The sequence below is a fragment of the Lithobates pipiens genome, unplaced genomic scaffold, assembly GCF_037356315.1.
Source record: "Lithobates pipiens isolate NorthernLeopardFrog02 unplaced genomic scaffold, aLitPip1_a1.2 Scaffold_8, whole genome shotgun sequence".
In the NCBI taxonomy this organism is placed as follows: domain Eukaryota; kingdom Metazoa; phylum Chordata; class Amphibia; order Anura; family Ranidae; genus Lithobates; species Lithobates pipiens.
The window spans coordinates 242,033,321-242,053,250 of NW_027507903.1; the positions used below are offsets into that span (position 1 = coordinate 242,033,321).

The 19,930-nt window shown below is 40.1% G+C and overlaps 1 protein-coding gene across 2 annotated transcripts in view; it reads left to right on the top strand.

Moving 5' to 3' along the window:
- The window catches only part of PTPRB (protein tyrosine phosphatase receptor type B), a 196,615-nt gene that overhangs the window by 90,839 nt on the left and 85,846 nt on the right, over positions 1-19,930 (top strand). For both annotated transcript variants that reach the window (XM_077468731.1, XM_077468732.1), the window contains 5 exons: positions 3,591-3,869; positions 4,471-4,728; positions 7,240-7,503; positions 8,713-8,979; positions 12,938-13,198. In XM_077468731.1, the coding sequence (XP_077324857.1) occupies positions 3,591-3,869; positions 4,471-4,728; positions 7,240-7,503; positions 8,713-8,979; positions 12,938-13,198 (1,329 nt within the window). The remainder of the gene's footprint in view (positions 1-3,590; positions 3,870-4,470; positions 4,729-7,239; positions 7,504-8,712; positions 8,980-12,937; positions 13,199-19,930) is intronic.

Below are 19,930 nucleotides of genomic sequence, written 5' to 3' on the forward strand. Positions count from 1 at the left end.
TTTAATGCTAGTTTGTGTTAAGCAGGAATTAAACTTTAAATGAGGCAATGCTGACTGCAATCTTACCAAACATGTAAGCAAAAAATCCTGTTTTTATAAATTTCCCATCACATGAAAGAGATTTCTTTGCAAAGTACGTATACTTAGAAAGCAGTACAGTATTATTCTGATTATTTAAATAAGGCTAATTTATTTTATACGTTTTTCTAAGACTATTCATTTCCATCAAATATGTATAGATGGGTAGCAGTGCAAGTCACCAGTGGGCTACACACCAGCCCTAGTGGAACCAGGATCTGAGTACCTAGTTTTCCATTTGTGTAATCGTACAATTCATATATTTTAGTGGTCTATGGTTCTTTTGGTCCAAAAGATACCTTAAAAAAACAACTTGCCCTCAGTTTCTATAGAGCATGCTTATTCTAATACCACCCTGTTATGTCAGTTTTCAGACCTAGGAAACAACACACAAAGCTCACTGACTCAAAGACTCTACATATGTGATTACATAGAAGGTTGTTTAGTTCAACTTGTATATGTTGGTAAATCACACTAGACAAATATGTATTATTAAAATAAGGTTGATTAGTACCTAATGTACTCTATGTTTAAAGCCCAAACTTTTTTTTTTCATTTTGGACAAAAATAAATATTTAAAGGGTCAGTTCTTTTTTGTTGAAATTTGTGCTTGATTGGGGAGATTTCCCTTTACTTTCCATCTGACACACACAAAGTAAGAGGAAATCTCTCAAAGTGAGGGATATCCCCTCCTAGTCAATTATCACTGGAACAAGTGGCTCTATTTGAATATTTCCCTTTTGGAGGTGAGATGGCGGCTACCAACAATTGGGGATTTTTGCTCACCTTCAGTCTCTGTACCATTGGTCAACAGGATAGACAGAGTGAATCTCCCTAGTGAGTATACAGACAGCAGTAACAGTCAGACAAAGGTTCTAACCCCTCACCAATTTATCCAAAAACTTAACAAAAAAAAAAAGTTTGGGCTTTGGGTGTACTTTAACATTGAGTCCCATCACTGGAGAAAATCACTTGAAGAATTGATGGTAGTTAATACTTGTAGCAAAGCTTCTCCATACCTTTGATGTGAGAATTGCACTTGAACTACATGTGATGCAGCATGATCATGTTATTATGCTGCACTACCGGCTATAGCAGCTAATCCAGGGCTGATTAAGGTCATGGCTCCTATTCTAAATTCTTAATTTTATAATGAAACCTGATAGGGGAGCTAATGCTAGCTAGGTGCCTGCAAATAAGAGGTATAGATATAGTTATAATAATGTGCATGCTATGAATGAATCTAAGAGTGCAGGTGTATTTTCAGAAGAAGGCACTCCCCAAGGAAGCATGAAAAAAATGTATTGAAAGTGTGGGATTAATATCTATCACCAGTTTTATTCACTGATACCCGCAGCCTCTGTAGCAATATCTGGTTCCTCTGCTCAGGCAACAAATGTTTTTATAGTGTTTATTTTTTTTGGTGCTTGGCTCCTGTTTGACTTAAGGGTGTATGCAAAATGGTAGATGGTAGAGGTGATTCTGTCTCAGAGAACAATGCCCTATCCCTATCTTCATGATGGTGTACGTTTGAGGTGTGAGTATTGTTTTTAAGCTGGCCATGGACGGTTTGAATCTCAGCCAGTTCAACAGGGACCGGCCGGGATTCAAATAATGTATGGGCAGGCTGATTGTACCCATGTTGAACTATCGATCAACTTGGGTACAACCAACATGTCTGATTTTTTTTTTATGCGATTATTGCCAGAGGCTATAACCACTAACAATTCTGACTATGGGTCCCACTGGACAGCTCCCCCTGCCTCACCAACCCCCCCCATGGGTAGAACACAATAGCTCCACAGGAGGGATTCCCCCATCAACACTGACTGTGTTGGTGGAGGAATCAACAATTTTCTTTCCCATGCCATCCACAGCCGACTTTAGTTTCTAAGTAACCCTGAGTGTGAACCTGCTTTAATTTTAGCACAGGACCATGCACAAGATACTTCAGTACTGTTCAAAGGCACTGTGTAATTTCCTGTGCATCTGGCTGCATGCATTGCATACAATTCAAGGTTTCCTGGAAGGTATTAGCCATTTTGCCTGGATTTGCTTTTCTTTCTTCAGAAATGTATACATTGTTGCTGGAAGAGAAATGTGGTTGAGTTACTAAAGGCAAATAGGCTGATTATTGCAGTTACATTTTCCCCAGAGCTTAGTAAATGTGGTGAAATGTCACTTTGCAAAGAATACCCAATTACGAGCAAGGAAAAAAATGGTGACAACAAAAATTTGTTAGGAAAAATCTTTATTTCATTGTGTTTTATTCACCTACATTAAGGAATGGCTGTAAGCTTTTTTTATTTCAGTGCACGACTTGTGTAATATTGCACTGATGGCTGCCTGCCAGCTAAGAATTTTTGTAACAATGTAAACGGCTTAAGTGTTTGTTTCCAGACAGGACTCTCTCAGCCCAGGCACTTCCCAACTTCATTGTTCCTTTGTTCTAGCGGATGTTAAAGGGACTAAGTGTTTTGTTTTCTGGGCCAGATAGATTAGATAAAGTCTGAATTTTTTAACCTCACCTTCTAGGCACGCAAACCATTTTATAACTATGTCATACAACTCCAGAGACATTATGTTCAAAGTACTAGAACTTCTATTAGGAAACACAGAAAATATTTCTCCTTACCATCTGTTCAGTGGAACATAGTTATTCCACAGACATACAGAGCAATACTGAGCAAGCAGTTTTAGCCCCTCCGCCCATCCCTTCAATTGACATTGATAAGGATTGTAAGAGACACGAACCAAACCGAGCAAACCATATTGAATTGTCTGTACTGGCATGGTACCCTCCATCAGACACCAGCTATCTACAAATGTGTTCACCCTTATAAAGTGACAGGAGGGTGTAAAGTTTTGACCAACTTTGCTATCCTTCAGGTTTATTACAGGAACGCAGAGGTTGTAGTTGGCCCCCTAGACATACCTTTTGGATTATCTGACTCTGGTCTGGATAGATCCTGAGGACAGGAAGGGAACACTGCTGGGTGCCCTTGAGTTTGGCTTACTGTATTTTATGGGGAAACAATAGTGATCATCCAGAAAAATCCAACTCAGCCAATTAATTTTTCCATGGAAGAGGGTCACTTGGGATGTCTAGAGAGGTCCGAAAGTGAGTGCATACAAACATACATTTCCTGCCTATTCTGATAGATGGAGTAATAACCGACTTGTATCTCTCAGCATTTTAAGCAATTTTGTGCTAGACCTGCTTATTGGTGCTCTCATTGATTCCAGGCAAACATCTACCGATGTGCTTGGACTTGGTAATAACATTGCATATGGGAAAGTTCTGGAGGTATCCCAGGTACAGGATATTATTTAACCATGCATGGCTTATGTAGAATTATAGAAACAAAGAGAAGGAACAACACATAGGATTTTTCATAATCCTATGTAGACCTAATAAACATCTAAATTGATATCCATTGCAAATAAAAGACTGCATGACGATATTGACGAAATTAAGAATCTTATATTGTGTGTTGTTTCCTTTATTTTAGACCCTCTTCCACCATCACAATTTGAGGTAAGAAGAAACACAGTCACATCAACTAGTTTCCAGGTCTCCTGGAAACCATCTTTAGGATGGGTAGATGAATATGAACTGCATTTACTTAATGATAAAAGGGAAATTGTCCAAAAGAATGATGTCCCTGGCAGTAGTACAGTAAAAGAAGCATCGTTTACAAACCTGAATCCAGGCTCTAAATATATTGTTTCTATAAAAGCTATTTCTGGAATGAAAAGCACCCCTACTATCTTCATCAACGCCTCCACAGGTAAGTCTCCTGTTATAGTTATCACTGTTTATAATGATTTATGATTGGAGGCATTTGTTATACTACTAGTAATAATACTGCTTAAAGGAAACTTTTAGCGCCATAACTTTGGAGGCAGCCATTGCTTTCCACCTTCAAATACTAGTTACCTGTCTAGCTCTGGATTCAATACTTTCTGACTCGGTAAACCTGTACCAGGCAGACTAGAATTTCAGAGTGAAGACAGAACTCCTGATCTTCAGATTTGACCCAGGTAAGTGCCATAAGAAGCATTGATAACATGGAAGTACAACAGCCAGGGAACTCATTTTTTCAGAAGAAGAGGTCAGCAATAATAACCTCCATTACCTCCTAGCACAGCTTTCCTTTTAAGGGTGTAAGCAAATAAGGGTAGCTTGTTTGATATGTTTCTTGTTGCCGAAGGGCTGCTTTATAAATGCCCCTGTTGCTGTGTTTTATTTAATTTGTATGTTTTGCTTTTGTGTATGTGAATGTTTCATGTATTATTTGAACTGCATATCTATATATTGGGTTACTTGCAAGTATTTGTCATTTTGGTGGCAGTGACTGATGAAGTTAAAGACGTCTTCTTTCCATTTAGTGCCAATGCCTGTGAAGATTGTTGATGTTGTGAGTAAAATAGACAGCATCCAAGTTACCTGGAAGCCTGGCTCTGGAATCTCAGAGAACTACAAGCTGATCTTATGGAGTCAGGAGAGGACAATGAATGAAATCAATGTGGATGCACATGTTACTGGGCATACGTTTCATGGTCTTCTACCAGGACATGTTTATAATATTACAGTCATCACTGAAGCTGCAGGTTTACAGAATGGAAATTCTAAGTTAGTAAGAACAGGTAATCCAAGAGCCATGATATACTAATTCAAAAAGCATCAAAATCAATTATGTAATTTCGTTTTTTTTTCTTCTAAATACTAAATAGATTATTACCTAAATGCAGGTCCTCACTTAAGAAAACTGTGATACTACCCCACAGATTGAGTTCTGTAATCCAGGTTTATCTAGTTCCAATGTGAGAACTATAGGCACTGTCATTTTGTTAAAGTAAAATTTAGCTAATGCTGTTTACTAATTTCAAAGATCTTAGTCAGTGCAGTAATCTTAGTCACAGGAAACTAAGAAATTAACTTAAACCATCATAAGAAAGGACTGACTTTTTATTTCATCTTCAAATTAATGCAACATTTATAGTAGACTTAAGAGATGAAAAAAATCAATCCAAGAATTAGATGCACATGGCAAATGAATGCCCTCCCCTGGTTCTTGCAGATCGAAGATCCTCCTGAATATGTGCATGCTGATTCACCACTAATATTCATTATGTTCAGGAATCTTAATTGTCTAGATGGACAACTGAGTGATCTTTCTCAGACAGGACAAATCTACATGCACATATTTAATATAATCAGAGACTTGTTTTTGCCGTGTATGTGCTATGATTTCTGTTTTGTAGCACAGTGCAATCATTTTGATGTACTGCTCTACTTATCTCAGGACAAGTCTCTAGACAATGCATGGCAAGTCTAGAGAAAGTGCTCCACTATTTCAGGAAAAGCCTATGGACAATGTTTTTCTATCTCAGGGAAAGTCTATAAAGACAAAGCTTTGCTATCTTAGGACATGTCTTTGCATAGTGCTTTGCTATCTCATGTCAAGTCTACAAAAAGTATTTCTAACTCAGGACAAGTCTCTGCTATCACAGGGCAAGTCTATGAACAGTGCTCTGTTGCCTCAGGGTAAGTATATGGACAGTGCTTTACTATCCCAGGGTAAGTCTATGGAAAGTTCTCCATTATCTCAGGGCAGGTCTGTGAACAATTCTCTACTATCTACTATCTTATGGCAAGTCCCCAGACAGCAAAGATAATTTAGCACAAATTTGAAATAGTGTTGAATTGTGATTCTGTTAACTTGCTACATATTTTCACTAGCAAGTTGTACACTTGCAGAGCACTTGAAGTACAAGTTCTAGTTTACACTTTTAAAAATTTCTAGCAAATTTGCGTGGCAAGTCTCTAGCAAGAGCAAAGTTGCTGTGGCGAGTCTACAGCAAGAGCTCTGCAAGTCACAATGACCCCAGTGGTAGGATGACTTTTGCACAACATAGCTGAACCAGAACTTGCAGCAGACTTGCAGAATGTTTGCTAAAAAAGTTGATCTGGAGTCATGCAATGCAATTGTGCAACAACCCTGTGAAGCCTGGCAAGTCTAGCAATAGCCTAGCAATTAATTTTCAAACTTGCAGCTCAATTGCTTGCTATCTAGGTCTATGGACAGTGTTCTACTATCTTAGGGCAAGTCTATAAACAGTGCTCTGGTACCTCAGCACAAATCTACAGACAGTGTTATGCTATCTTAGGGCAAGCCTACAAACAGTCCTCTGCTACTTTAGAGCAAATCTACGGACAGTGTTCTGCTATCTTGAGGGCAAGTCTATGAACAGTGCTCTGCTACTTTAGGTCAAGTCTATGGACAATGCTTTGCTATCTCAGGGCAAGTCTATGAACAATGCTCTGCTTTCTCAAGGCAAGTCTACAGAAAGTGATCCACTATCCCAGGGTAGGTCTACAGAAAGTGCTCCATTATCTCAGGGCAACAATTCTGAACAATTCTCTGCTATCTCAGGGCAGTTCTTCAGACAATGTTCTGCACTTTTCTAGGTTACATCAGGACAAGTCTATAGACATCTTCTATCTCAGGGCACGCCTACAGACATTGCAATGCTACCTCAGTGCATGTCAATGTTCTGCTTTCTCTGGGCAGGTCTAGGGAAAGTGCTCTGCTACCTAATGGTAAATCTACAGACAATGCTCTGCTATCGCAGGTCAAGTCTACAAACAATTCTCTGCTCTCTCAGGGAAATCTGATGCTCTGTCAAAAAATGGGCAAATAAAAAATGCAATATTTAGAATCATGATACCATAATTAAATTTGGTGTAGCAGACATTTTGAGCTTTATTAAGCTGCAATATATACTTTGTTTGTCTTAGATATTCTTTAATTATGATACTAAAAATTTGGTACACAAAATGTGTGTACATGTGTGGAAATCAGAAAAAAACATTCAAATATAAAACACATAAACTCTACTCTACTGGAACCAATTACTTCCGGTTTCTTAGTTTTTACTTCGTTTTTGCCATTCCCTTTGTTTGCGGAATTTTTTAGATAAGTAAGACTCTTTTGATTTTTTATAACAAAAATAACTCATAACAAGTATTGAGTATGATAATTTTGGTATCTTTGCTTTATGTACTGTATATACTATACTCCCTTTTTGTAGGTTTTGGATGTTCTTAACCTTACTTGACAAAATCATTAAGGTTCTTTATGCTTCCTCCGTTAGCTCCTGCTCAGGTCTCTAATCTAAGTGTGCAGAATGATGGAAGTTCTACCACATTGAAAGTTCGCTGGAAAGCACCTGAAGGCAAGCTAGATTCTTACAATGTCTCGTTGACTGAACAAGGTTCAATAATGCACAGCAGAACTTTGAATGCTGCTTCTACAGAGGTCACCTTTAATGAATTAACACCAGGACGTCTTTATCAGGTTAACGTCAGATGTATTGCTGGAGAATTAGCCACTGACAAGATGGCAGTTGGAAGGACTGGTGAGTATTCTTTTCTTGTGTGACATCTATGACTTTTCTATCAAAGCAGAATGTAATTGTGTCAGGCCAGTCATTACACAAATTTTTTTCCCCTAAAACATTTCTTTTGGTTGTAAAAGTAATATATACTCTATGTTATACAGGAGATAGTTGTTATTTTTACTCAAATACTTACAGAATGATACTCATTAAATGAACGTGCTGTTTCTTATCTGTTTTGCAACTTCAACACCATATACATTTTTTCACATATGCAGCTAACAACCAAATGTAGCTTATCACTAATATGGTGCAAAGCAGAATGCTGTGCAGTGACCTATGAAAGCAAGAGACCAGCTTTCCCATGTGTGTGAGTAGCCTCTTGAGGCCAGATTCACACTGGTACGATAGGACTGTTGTACGTATGTCATCCTACTTTGCCCTGTAACATTGGTCCTACATCGGTCCTACTTCCACCCAACTTGAATGAACAGGATATGATTTTGCTCCAACTTTGATATAGTCTGACTGTCCTTTGACCAATCAAAATAAATTCCCTTTCCTGCTGCTGTAATCACTATGTCGGATGGTTAGGGCGAGGATCGAACTTTGATCTGACTTCAGTGATATTGAATGGGCTGAAAACGGACCAGAGTAGGGCCAAGGTAGTGCATATGTGAACAATAAAAATGCCAATCTAAACGTCCCTTTGCACTACATAAAAATCAGGTTTCCTCATCTGCTATACAAAGCCATGATGTATGGCAGATCTGTATACATTTCAGAACTGTACAATCAGAAATACGAATTCTTTAGCAGCTGAAACAGCTCTCATATATGTTTTTTGTGTATTTAGCTGTTGGAGTTTAGCTTTACAGGATAGCTGCACCATTGTCAAACATTTCTAATTGCCAATATGTTTGCATAGCCATGCTGGACAGTTACGGAGACCAGTGGTGGTAAATCTATAGTACAGATGTTCTTTTGTTAACTCCATTTTTAATTTTGTTTTGAAATAACATGGCATAACCTGTAAAATCCATTTTTTCCAGATAATAATGATAATAATCATACCAGATAATAGCAATGCATAAGTTTGTGTACAAAACTTATTAATCCATATTAAGTATAGGGCAGCTTACATTATTTGCCTCTGGGAGATTTCAGATTGAAAGTGTAAACAATATTTTCATCATTCCTAATTACACTTCTTTGCATTATCTGTTCCAGTCCCAGAGAGAGTTTCAGATCTAAAAGCCGCCAGCAATGGCATACGATCCCTGCGTGTAAGCTGGCTGCCCCCTGCTGGAGAATGGGAAAGATACTATGTGGTGCTCTACAACCAGAATGTGGTTTTGCTCAACACGACCCTGGAAAAGCACATTAAGGAATATATTATCCAGGACACAGAACTCATACCTGGAAGGCAGTATGACATCACAGTTGTTGTGGAGAGTGGAGGTCTAACAAGTAAAGCTTACTGCAAAGGCAGAACAGGTCAGCCTTATTTGTATTAAGTTTATAACAAGTATCAACAGTTTTTAGTTACTATACATGAATTCAGAAAGTAAGTTGGCCCTTTGTTTCGCAAAAAGAAAGAAAACAAAAAGAAGAAACACAACAATCAGCATCCCAACTGCTATTATGGTTTTTGAAAGTTGAACAATGTGCTTTGCTTTATTAAAATATTCCCATCTAATCAAGTAAGTGAATATTTTGTAGTCTGAAGTCTTGCCTTATAACTGCTTAGGTCCAGAAGCAATGCCTAACATAACATGTGGTAAAAGCCTTAAAGCAGGCATATGCAATTAGCGGGCCTCCAGCTGTTGCAGAACTACAAGTCCCATGAGGCATAGCAAGACTCTGACAGCCACGAGTATGACACCCAGAGGCAGAGGCATGATGGGACTTGTAGTTTTGCAACAGCTGGAGGTCCGCTAATTGCTTATCAATGCCTTAAAGGATAGCTTAACACAAAAAAAAATGTATTCATATGCATAAAAAAAGTGTAAAAAGTGTAGCGCCAAATTGAATTAAGTAAAAATTCTATCAAGAATAATATGGCAGTAATCCGTGAGAAAAAAACTCAAAAAACAAATATCAATATACAGTGATAAGTGAAAAAACATCCAAAAACAATTTAGTGCAAAGTACATTCAAAAAGTCTATATAAAAAACTTAATGGAAATAGATCAGATGCGAGTCTGACCACTCCAGTGAATATAAAGGTGTTACTCAGACTTAGGCCAGATAGCTGTCCACCATCATCATCAAGTGAATTGCAAAGCCACCCGAATCAATGACTGCCATTACATCAGCATCCACGCCTTTCAGCATAAATGGAAAAATCCCTGGGTAAATAACAGCGATAAGCTTCCTGTAGCAACTCAGAGCAAGGTCCAACTAAGAATAAATAAAACTTGCCAGGAGCCCAGATGGATATTCCATAGTGCAGTAGGTGTAATGTTCCAAAAGTATAACAAAAAAACACAAAATAAATAACTTACATAAAAAGCCACTGGTGACCAGAATTTCTCAGCTCGTTGCTGAGCGATTCTGGGTCACCAACTGCTTTTTATATAGTTACATAGTAGGTGAGGTTGAAAAAAGTCCAACAAGTCCAACCTATGTGTGTGATTATATGTCAGTATTACATTGTATATCCCTGTATGTTGTGGTCGTTCAGGTGCATATCTAATAGTTTCTTGAAACTATCGATGCTCCCCCCTGAGACCACCGCCTGTGGAAGGGAATTCCACATCCTTGCCGCTCTTACAGTAAAGAACCCTCTATGTAGTTTAAGGTTAAACCTCTTTTCCTCTCATTTTAATGAGTGGCCACATGTCTTGTTAAACTCCCATCTGCGAAAAAAGTTTTATCCCTTTTGTGGGGTCACCAGTACGGTATTTGTAAATGGAAATCATATCCCCTCTCAAGCATCTCTTCTCCAGAGGGAATAAGTTCAGTGCTCGCAACCTTTTTTCATAACTAATGTCCTCCAGACCCTTGATTAGCTTTGTTGCCCTTCTCTGTACTCGCTCCATTTCCAGTACATCCTTCCTGAGGACTGGTGCCCAGAACTGGAGAGCATACTCTAGGTGCGTCCGGACCAGAGTCTTGTAGAGCGGGAGAATTATCGTTTTATCTCTGAAGTTAATCTCTTTTTTAATGCATGCCAATATTCTGTTTGCTTTGTTAGCAGCAGCTTGGCATTGCATTCCATTGCAGAGCCTATCATCTACTAGGACCCTCAGGTCCTTTTCCATCCTAGATTCCCCCAGAGGTTCTCCCCCCACTGTATAGATTGTATTCATATTTTTGCCACCCAAATTCATTATTTTACATTTTTCTACATTAAATCTCATTTGCCATGTAGTTGCCCACCCCATTAATGTGTTCCGATCTTCTTGCAAGGTCTCCATATCCTACTGAGAGGTTATTGCCCTGCTTAGCTTAATATCATCCGCAAATGCAGAGATTGAACTGTTTACCCTATCCTCCAGGTCGTTTATGAATAAATTAAATAGGATTGGTTCCAGTGCAGAACCCTGTGGGACCCCACTACCCACCCCTGACCATTCCGAGTACTCCCCATTTATCACCACCCTCTGAACTTGCCCTTGTAGCCAGTTTTTAATCCATGTACTCACCCTATGGTCCATGCCAACAGACCTTATTTTGTACAGTAAACATTTATGGGGAACTGTATCAAATGCTTTTGCAAAATCCAAAAACTTGATGTCGCTAATGTTACTAGAGGAAGCTTATCACTGTTATTTACCCAGGGATTTTTCCATTTTTGCTGAAAGCATTGCATGCTGCTGTGACAGCAGTCATTGTCTCTGAGTCTGCAATTCACTTGATGGTCGTAGTCAGCGTTCTGGACACAGTGTAACACCTTTATATTCACTGGAGTGGCACATCTGATCTAATTTCTTTATGTTTTTTATATAGACTTTTGCACTGTACTTTGCACTGAAATTCTTTTTGGACATTTTTTTTCACTTATCAGTGTAGTATATTGATATTTGTTTTTTGAGTTTTATCATGCAGATTATTTTCAGATTATTCCTTTTTTTATACATACAGTATATGTATGTATGATACATTAAGGTTTGCTATACTACTTTTCTGTGTTAGCTGCCTATATTTTTTTTTCTTTAGCACAGTACAGATTTTTGTCACTGATTGTAATATATTTCAGCTTACCAGCCCTTAGATGTAATGGTTGCATTCATTTTCTTTTTTCAGGCTAAGCACATTTTCTGTAAGTACAGGAAAATTTCATTTTGATTCTTGCAAAAATCCAGTGCGCTTGTAACTGCCTGTTAGGCTGAAATCTGAAAGATGCCTACTGTAAACTACAAAACAACTCCCCCTATGCAATGGAAAGGGGAAGGTGTTTGGTAGTTCAAATCCGGAGAGCAGCATAGAATGAAAACGTTGCTTCTCCATAGATGCAGTACAGCAGGGGTCTCAAACTGGCAGCCCTCCAGCTGTTGTGAAAGTCCCATGAGGCATTGCAAGGCTGAGAGTTACAAGCATGACTCCCATGGGCAGAGGCATGATGGGACTTGTAGTTTTGCAACAGCTGGAGGGCCACCAGTTAGAGACCCCTGCAGTACATTGAGTGAGCATTGCTAATGTAGAACAGGAAGCATGTTACTGACAGGACGACTAGGTACATGTAAAAAGTGAAAAAGCATGAAAGATAAGTAAATGCAACTACTACATCTAAGGACTGGCAATCTGCAATATGTTATATTGTTGTTTTAGGGCTTAGATATTCTTTAAGATCAGTTCAGATTTTTGTCTTTTATGACTTCATAGGTCTGTTTCTGACACAAGGACCTCTGCATAGACGCTCCAAGCCAAGTACAGTATAAGCATGACTACACAGGTGTTTGGATCTAGAGGTGCCAGGCTTTAGACTACCGTACCGAGGCTTTTGAATTTCACAAATAAAGCAATTCTATCATACGTGAAGCGTGTTTTGTAGAGCCATCTGAATGCAAATCACTTTTATTTTCATAGTTCATGCTGCCATAGAGGAGAAATCAACTGCGGAATATCAACACTTCTTTTGGCACCTACTATTTTAATCTCTGACTCTTAACAGAAAGCTGCGGAGAGTTAGGAGTTTTCATTACCTACTGCACCTGGATGCTGCATATAAATTTTATATTTATTCTTTATTACAGTTATGATGACTCATACAAAATGGCTGCATCTAGAATATATTTTATAGTAAGTTGTAAATTATTCCTTTATTTACTTAGTAAATTGCCGCAGATCCAAGCCAAGAGTTCCTTTAACATAAAGAAAACTAATTTCTTAGTCACGTTTCTTGTTATCTTTTTGGAATAGTAATATCAAATGTGAAAAGTAGTATATAAAAGTTAGCTTCCCAGTGTTTTCTTTTATTCATGTGGTTGTATTTTTCCCTCTGTCGCAGCTCCTCAGTCTGTCTTGCAGCTTAGAGTTAAGCATGCCAACGAGTCTTCATTCACGGTGACATGGCTAACGCCTCTTGCAGAGTGGCACAGTTATGTGGTTTCACTTGCAGACAGGGATCTTACACTCATCAACAAAGTTCTTGCCAAGGAAGCCAAGGAATTCACTTTTACTGATCTAGTACCTGGAAGAAAGTATACCGCCAAAGTTACCAGTATCAGTGGAGATCTCAAAAATTGGACTTCTGTTGAAGGAAGGACAGGTGAGAATGCTTTTTGAACTTTCAGTTATAAAGAAAACCCTTATAGTGGAATATAGTCATTTAGGTGATATCCTATTACAGTGATGGCGAACCTTGGCACCCCAGATGTTTTGGAACTACATTTCCCATGATGCTCATGCACTTTGTAGTGTAGTTGAGCTTCATGGGAAATGTAGTTCCAAAACATCTGGGGTGCCAACGTTTGTCATCACTGTCCTATTATATAGGTAAAAGCAGCTTCCTTGTGAACAAAAAAGTAAACTGTGAAGCCACAGCACATAAAAAGGTGCACCTGGGTACAGTGACATCCATCCTCTGAAGGGAAAAGGCCTAAATCCCTGAATCCCCCTGGAGTGCAAGGCACTCTAGTCCACCTGGCCAAAACTAGGGCTCCATTCTTTAAGAACCAGCCAAAGCCGGTCCTCCAGTTAATTACATGAGTAAAGTATAGGGACAAACAAATCCATGATTGAGAAAAATGTTTGAATTACCTGGTACCACAGAGAGTAACCATGGTGCCCCCCACCTAAGATAAATAACCCAGGGGTGTATAGGAATGGCCCCTATAAAAGTTAATAGACCATTTGATCTTGATGTTATTGTTGGTTTCTATCCCCTCCTGACAGCTTAGCATTGCACAAGCAAATTGTTTTGTATTCCATTTCTTCCATTAAAATTTAATAAAAACGAATGAAACAGAGAAGGTCCATAGAGAGTGATGCAGCATACACACAATCGGACTTTCCAGTAGAATAGGTCAGACGGAATCATTCCATCGGATATTCCGATCGTGTGTGGGATAATCCAATCCTTTTACTTAAAAAAATTCAGATGGACCTAGAGATAGAACATGTTTTAAATCTGTCCGATGCACTCAATTCCTATAGGGGAAACCTTTCGTCTGTATGCTGGTCCAATGGACCAAATACCACGCAAGGGCAGCTATTGGCTTCTGGCTATTGAACTTCCTTTTCTATGCTCATCGTACGTCATCACGCTCAAAACAAGCGGACTTTAGTCCGTTCGTGTGGGGGCAAGTCTGTTCGTTCGGAAGTCTGTCGTAACTCCATCGAAAGTCCGTCGGTAACACCGTTGGACCTAACTGCCGGAAAGTCTGGTCGTGTGTACGTGGCATTATAAGTCTGTAGAAAAAATAACACTTCACTAGTGTCTACAGCCTCTCCTCCAGACAAGATTTTGGGTACTTCCTACCAATGACCATGTAAACACAAAAGCAAGGATGGAAAGCGCCACTGTCTAAGTGTAGTATGCATGAAATATTTTTAAAAAATTAAGCAATAAGGTTATACATTCACAAAAATATAAAAGCATAGGATGAAAAGAGAAGGCAGCCCATCTTTAAAATACATGATCATAACTATGCTATTAAGTCAAATTTTCACCCTTTCAACCAAGTATTTTGACATCATGCTCCTATGATCTCACCGTAGGATTCTGGGATTTCTCCAATCCATCACCCACTCCTTGAAACGGTACAGAATCATAATAGGTTCACATGTGGTCTTATAGTGAAAGTAAACCCTCCTATCATTTTCAGCCAAGGAAGCTGCCATATTGGCCTCTGTTTATTCTTCAACTGCCATGGTGCTGCACATGTGATCACGTGGATGAGAGCACAAACAACATGACAGTTACATTCCCATGAAGTATTTGAGAAAGAGTCCTGGACAGCCATACTAAAAAAATAAGCTTAAAGGAAAGGTTTGTACCTGATTGACCTGCCTGGAGCGGTGATATCTCTTTCACAGTCACATTCCCGGGATATGCTGGGAATGTACCTGTTTTTTTAAACTGTTAAATTGATGGGTTTACTTCCACTTTAATTTCAGCATTCTCATAACAGGAAACTGCTTTGCTCAGTTATTTGTGAGTGCATTACCTTATTGCTTAATTTGTTACACATCCTACACTTAGATAATGGTGCTTTCTCTATCTCCTCCTTCTTTTTGGTGTTGCAAAGTCAGTCCCCCAAGTACTAGATGAGGGCTCTCCGGAAGAGAGACCCCCAGCTGGGGAGAAGAAAAAGACCAGCGAAGGCTCCCTTCCCCCCCAAAAAAGACTTCAAGGCAGGCCCCAGGAAACCAGTGCTCTCTAGCTCTGTGGAGTGAAGGAAAACAAACCACACACACAGTGAAAGTGCTCGTGCATGAATAGTGAAAAATAATTAAAAACTGGCAAACACATGGTAGGACTTTTGACCAGTATAAAAATTGCTCCAGGCTAGCCAAAAAGCCAGTCCAAATGCATAGTGCAAGAAAGGCAGTAGTGCCATGACCTAGCGTCAGTGAAACTCAGTGGGGTCCCAAGTTCATAGTGTTTTTATGGCTCCAATGAGTAGCCACCCCCAGGGGCACATCACCGGAAGCTCCTAGCACTCCCTAGTCCCTGTCTAGAAAAGGGCAGCCCCATCCATATGAGCAAAATCTAGCACTTAGACTGTTGCTTACAACCAAGGACAAGCCTGGTAAACTAGGTCAGATTCAACCTGGAAGAAAAATATCCCTCCTGAGCATCCACCTACTGCATCAGTGCAAGGGACAACAGTGTTCTGTTCCCAAAACCTAAAAAGAACAGGTACTACATTTAATCTTAACCAAAGAGCCAAGAGGAAAAAAAGATTTTTAGGGAAGGCAACCTAATGCACCCACCCAAATCTAAATGGCACATGAACTGGTTTCAGAATGGCAGGTAGACTACGCTGTTGGGGTACCACAGGTAGATACCAATAAATATTCCAGTATTAAAATTTAACTGAAGTGGATCGAATCAAAAGAGCCAATCATCTTTCTGGCTAGCAATGTGTTTTCTACAATATTTATTCTTCTCTATAGGAGACTGAAATAAATGTTGACAGAACGGTATCTTAACTTCCACAATGGGCCACCAGCTATAGTTTTCAACACATATACATACAAACTTGCAAAGCAGACCAATTAAAAGGAAGGGTGGGATGGAAAACTCCAGGGAATTTGCTTAAGGGAAACAGGAAGGAAAAGGCTGATAACATACACTCCTTCTTTAGCGTTATACCAAATAGGGCTACAGAGCAGATTAATACCATGTAATCATACTGTAGGATTACGTAAAGATAAAAAATCCCACTTAGAGCAGTCTGGACAAAACATATTTTTAGATCTCAGTGGCAGAAATGTTTGTCTTGATACAAAATGTTATCTTACTTTATAGCAGGTAGGGCTGATCTCCTAGAACAAACCCCCAGAATAACTTGATGCATGTGCCAGCCTTGCTTTAAAGCAGGGGTAGGGGACCTTTTTGGCTGAGAGAGCCATGAACGCCACATATTTTAAAATGTAATTCCATGAGAGCCATACAATATGTTTAAAACAAAATACAAGTAAATGTGTGCATTTTATGTAAGACCAACACTTTTAAAGTACACTTAGCCCCTGTACACACGGTCGGACATTCTGCCAACCAAATCCGTCGGATTTTTGTCCGTCGGATTTTGCCCGTCGGATCTTGTCCGAAACTGTTGCATACACACGGTCGGACTAAGTTGTCGAAAAATCCGATCATTCAGAACGTGATGACGTAATTTCGTTACGATGGGACTAGTAGCCAATAGCTTTGATGTAGGAATTTGATCTGAGCATGCGTGGCACTTGGTCCGATCAAAATTCTCTACACATGATCGGAGTATGTCCGATCAAACCAGTTGGTCGGAAAATATTTCCAATATGTTGGAAAATTGGGTCCGACGGAGATTCGGATGGAATCAGTCTGATACATACCACACACAGTCAGATTATCCGACGACACGGTCCGATAAGACGCATTCCGACGGATTCTCCGACCATGTGTACAAGGCTCAAGTCTCTGAATTAAACAATCTCCCCCACTGTAATATCCACATCTTCCCCCACTGTAATGTCCACATCTCCCCCACTGTTATATCTACATCTAACCCCCACTGTAATGTCCACATCTCCCCACACTGTAATGTCCACATCTCCCCCCACTGTAATATCTACATCTAACCCCCACTGTAATATCCACATCTCCCCACACTGTAATATCCACATCTCCCCACGATTCTCTGCTTGCTTACCACTACACAAGCAGGCAGATCCATGAACAATTGAGGTGGGTGATGATGACGTCAGCGCGCTGCTCACCTAGGCTGCCGCCAGGTGTACAAAGATGGCCGCCACTCCGGAGCTAACCCGAAGCCGCGGCCTTTCCTATGGGTTCAATCCGCGGATCGGCACACCACGCAATCCATGGATTGAGAGGTGAGAGCCAAATGCTGCCATCCAAAGAGCCACATCTGGCTCGCGAGCCATAGGTTCCTGACCCCTGCTTAAAAAGTGACACTAAACTATATTGTCACTCTTCAAAAATAAAACTTACAGATCCACTACTTAATGACCTTGTAATCTATTTCCCATTGAATTGTTTCTTACTGTGTTTTTCTGCCTCCTTTTAATACCCTTTCATGAGCTCCCAAATCTTTCCTTTGCCCCATTTCTTTTTTATTTTTTTTTTGAACAAGCAATGCATGTTAGTTGGGTCATGTGCATAGCTCTATGCATATTACAAATCCAATAGGCCATAGTCCATAGTCCAATAGTCCAACTCAGGAGCAAGCCGGATTGGGTGGCTATGTTCCTACATACAGTGAGACCTTGGAGAATGAACATGTACTTTAAGATGTGTTTTCTTTTCATGAAATTGGCTAATGATGTTGTAAAATGTCATTGTGTTATTTTAAGTGATAATTTACAAAGCAAAAAGAGCTTGCTGAGGTTTTTCGTTATATACACAGATAAGCCATAACATTATGACCACTGGCAGGTAAAGTTAATATCACTGATTATATTGTTACAATGGCACCTGAAAGCAGGTGTGATGTATTAGGCAGCAATTGAACATGTTGTCCCTGAAGTTGAAGTGTTGAAAGAGAGAAAAAATGGGCAAGCGTAAGGATTTGCGGGACTGATCAGGGCCAAATTGTAATAGCTAGATGACTAGGTTAGAGCATCTCCAAAACTGCAGCTCTTGTGGGATGTTCCCAGTCTGCAGTGGTTAAGAGGAGCTACCAAAAATGGTCTAAGGAAGGAAAACTGGTGAACTGATGACAGGATTATGGGCGGCCAAGGCACGGGGATGCACATGGGGGGGTGAAGGCTGGCCTGTGTAGCAGTGGCAGCTGGTGCTCAAATTTTTTGGGAGGGCACAAACAAACTGAAAAATTTTACTGTTAGTAATGCAGGACTGTAAATAGTCATTTATCGGGTAATTATGTATCAGGGAAGTGCAGTCAGAGGAGGCAGGTGAGGCAGGGCCATGACCATTAAAAAAATAAACAACAACAAAAAAGCCTATGGTCCTTGCGCAGCCTGTTAGAAACTAAATACAGAGCGGCCACTTTAAATACAAGCTGACACACTCAGTTTGCAGCAGGCTGAGAGGTTGAGCTCACAGTGCCTCTCACTTCTCGGTGTCCATTTATGAAGCAGTGATCAGCGGTGATCCCCAGGATCGCCGCTGATCACAATCCATAAACAGTTTATGAAACAGAGATAATCGGGGGAGAAGTGCTTCACTGGCGATCTGAGTCAGAATTCACCCTCCCTGATTCACCAGCTCAGAGGTGGAGAATCGGGGAGGGAAGAGAGAATCCAAGGGGACGGAGGGGGAAGGAGGAAGATTTTTAATTTCCTCTTACCTCGGTCAGACCCCCCCAACACTGTAACCGTATATATATAAATAATATATTATGTAGGGGGACTCATTATTTTATTTACATTAACCACGCCGTCTATCAGTGTACTGAGCGTGATAATTTATCACTGCTTAATAAACTGACATTTCAGTGAATTTCTGGTGCTGTAATCTCATAAAGTCTCACAAGATTCCAGTATCAGGGGCCTTTCTCTACTGTTGGAAGCGTTTGTAGATCACTTCACTCCTCCAGAGGTGAAGCAATCTACTGCGCTTCATAAAACAGGCACACAAAGGAGAAAGATCTCCTCTGAGAATGCCGGAGAATGAAGCAGTAAATATATTTCACTGATTCATAAATGGACACCCATGTCAGAGGCACTGAGCTCAATAAACAGCTTGGAGTCTTGGACCAATGGTAAGTTACTGTCATAGACAGGGCATGGGTCTAAAAAACAAATGCTCCCTTCCAGCCCAGCCCTCTTAAAGTGGTTGTAAATCCTTACAGGCCACTTTGACCTCCAGGTAAGCCTAGATTAAGGCTTACCTGTAGGTGCAAGAAATATCTCCTTAATCTACCCGGTTAACGTGAAATTTGCAAGAAAGACAGTACCGATGTCTACGGCGCATGCTGATCAGCATCCTCCTATACATCAGGTGTCCTCATTAGAGTCCCCCTTTACATCAGGTGTCCCGATCAGAGTCCCCCTTTATAGCAGGTGCCCCCCTTTACAACAGGTGTCCCCGTCAGCATCCCCTATACATCAGGTGTCACCATCAGAGCCCCCCTTTACAGTAGATGTCCCCATCATTATCCCCCCTTTACATCTGATGTCCCCATCAGAGTCCCCCTTTACAGCAGATGTCCCCATCAGAGTCCCCCTTTACAACAGATGTCCCCATCAGAGTCCCCCTTCACAGCAGATGTCACCATCAGAGTCCCCCTTTACAGCAGAGGTCCCCATCAAAGTCCCCCTTTACAGCAGATGTCCCCATCAGAGTCCCCCTTCACAGCAGGTGTCCCAA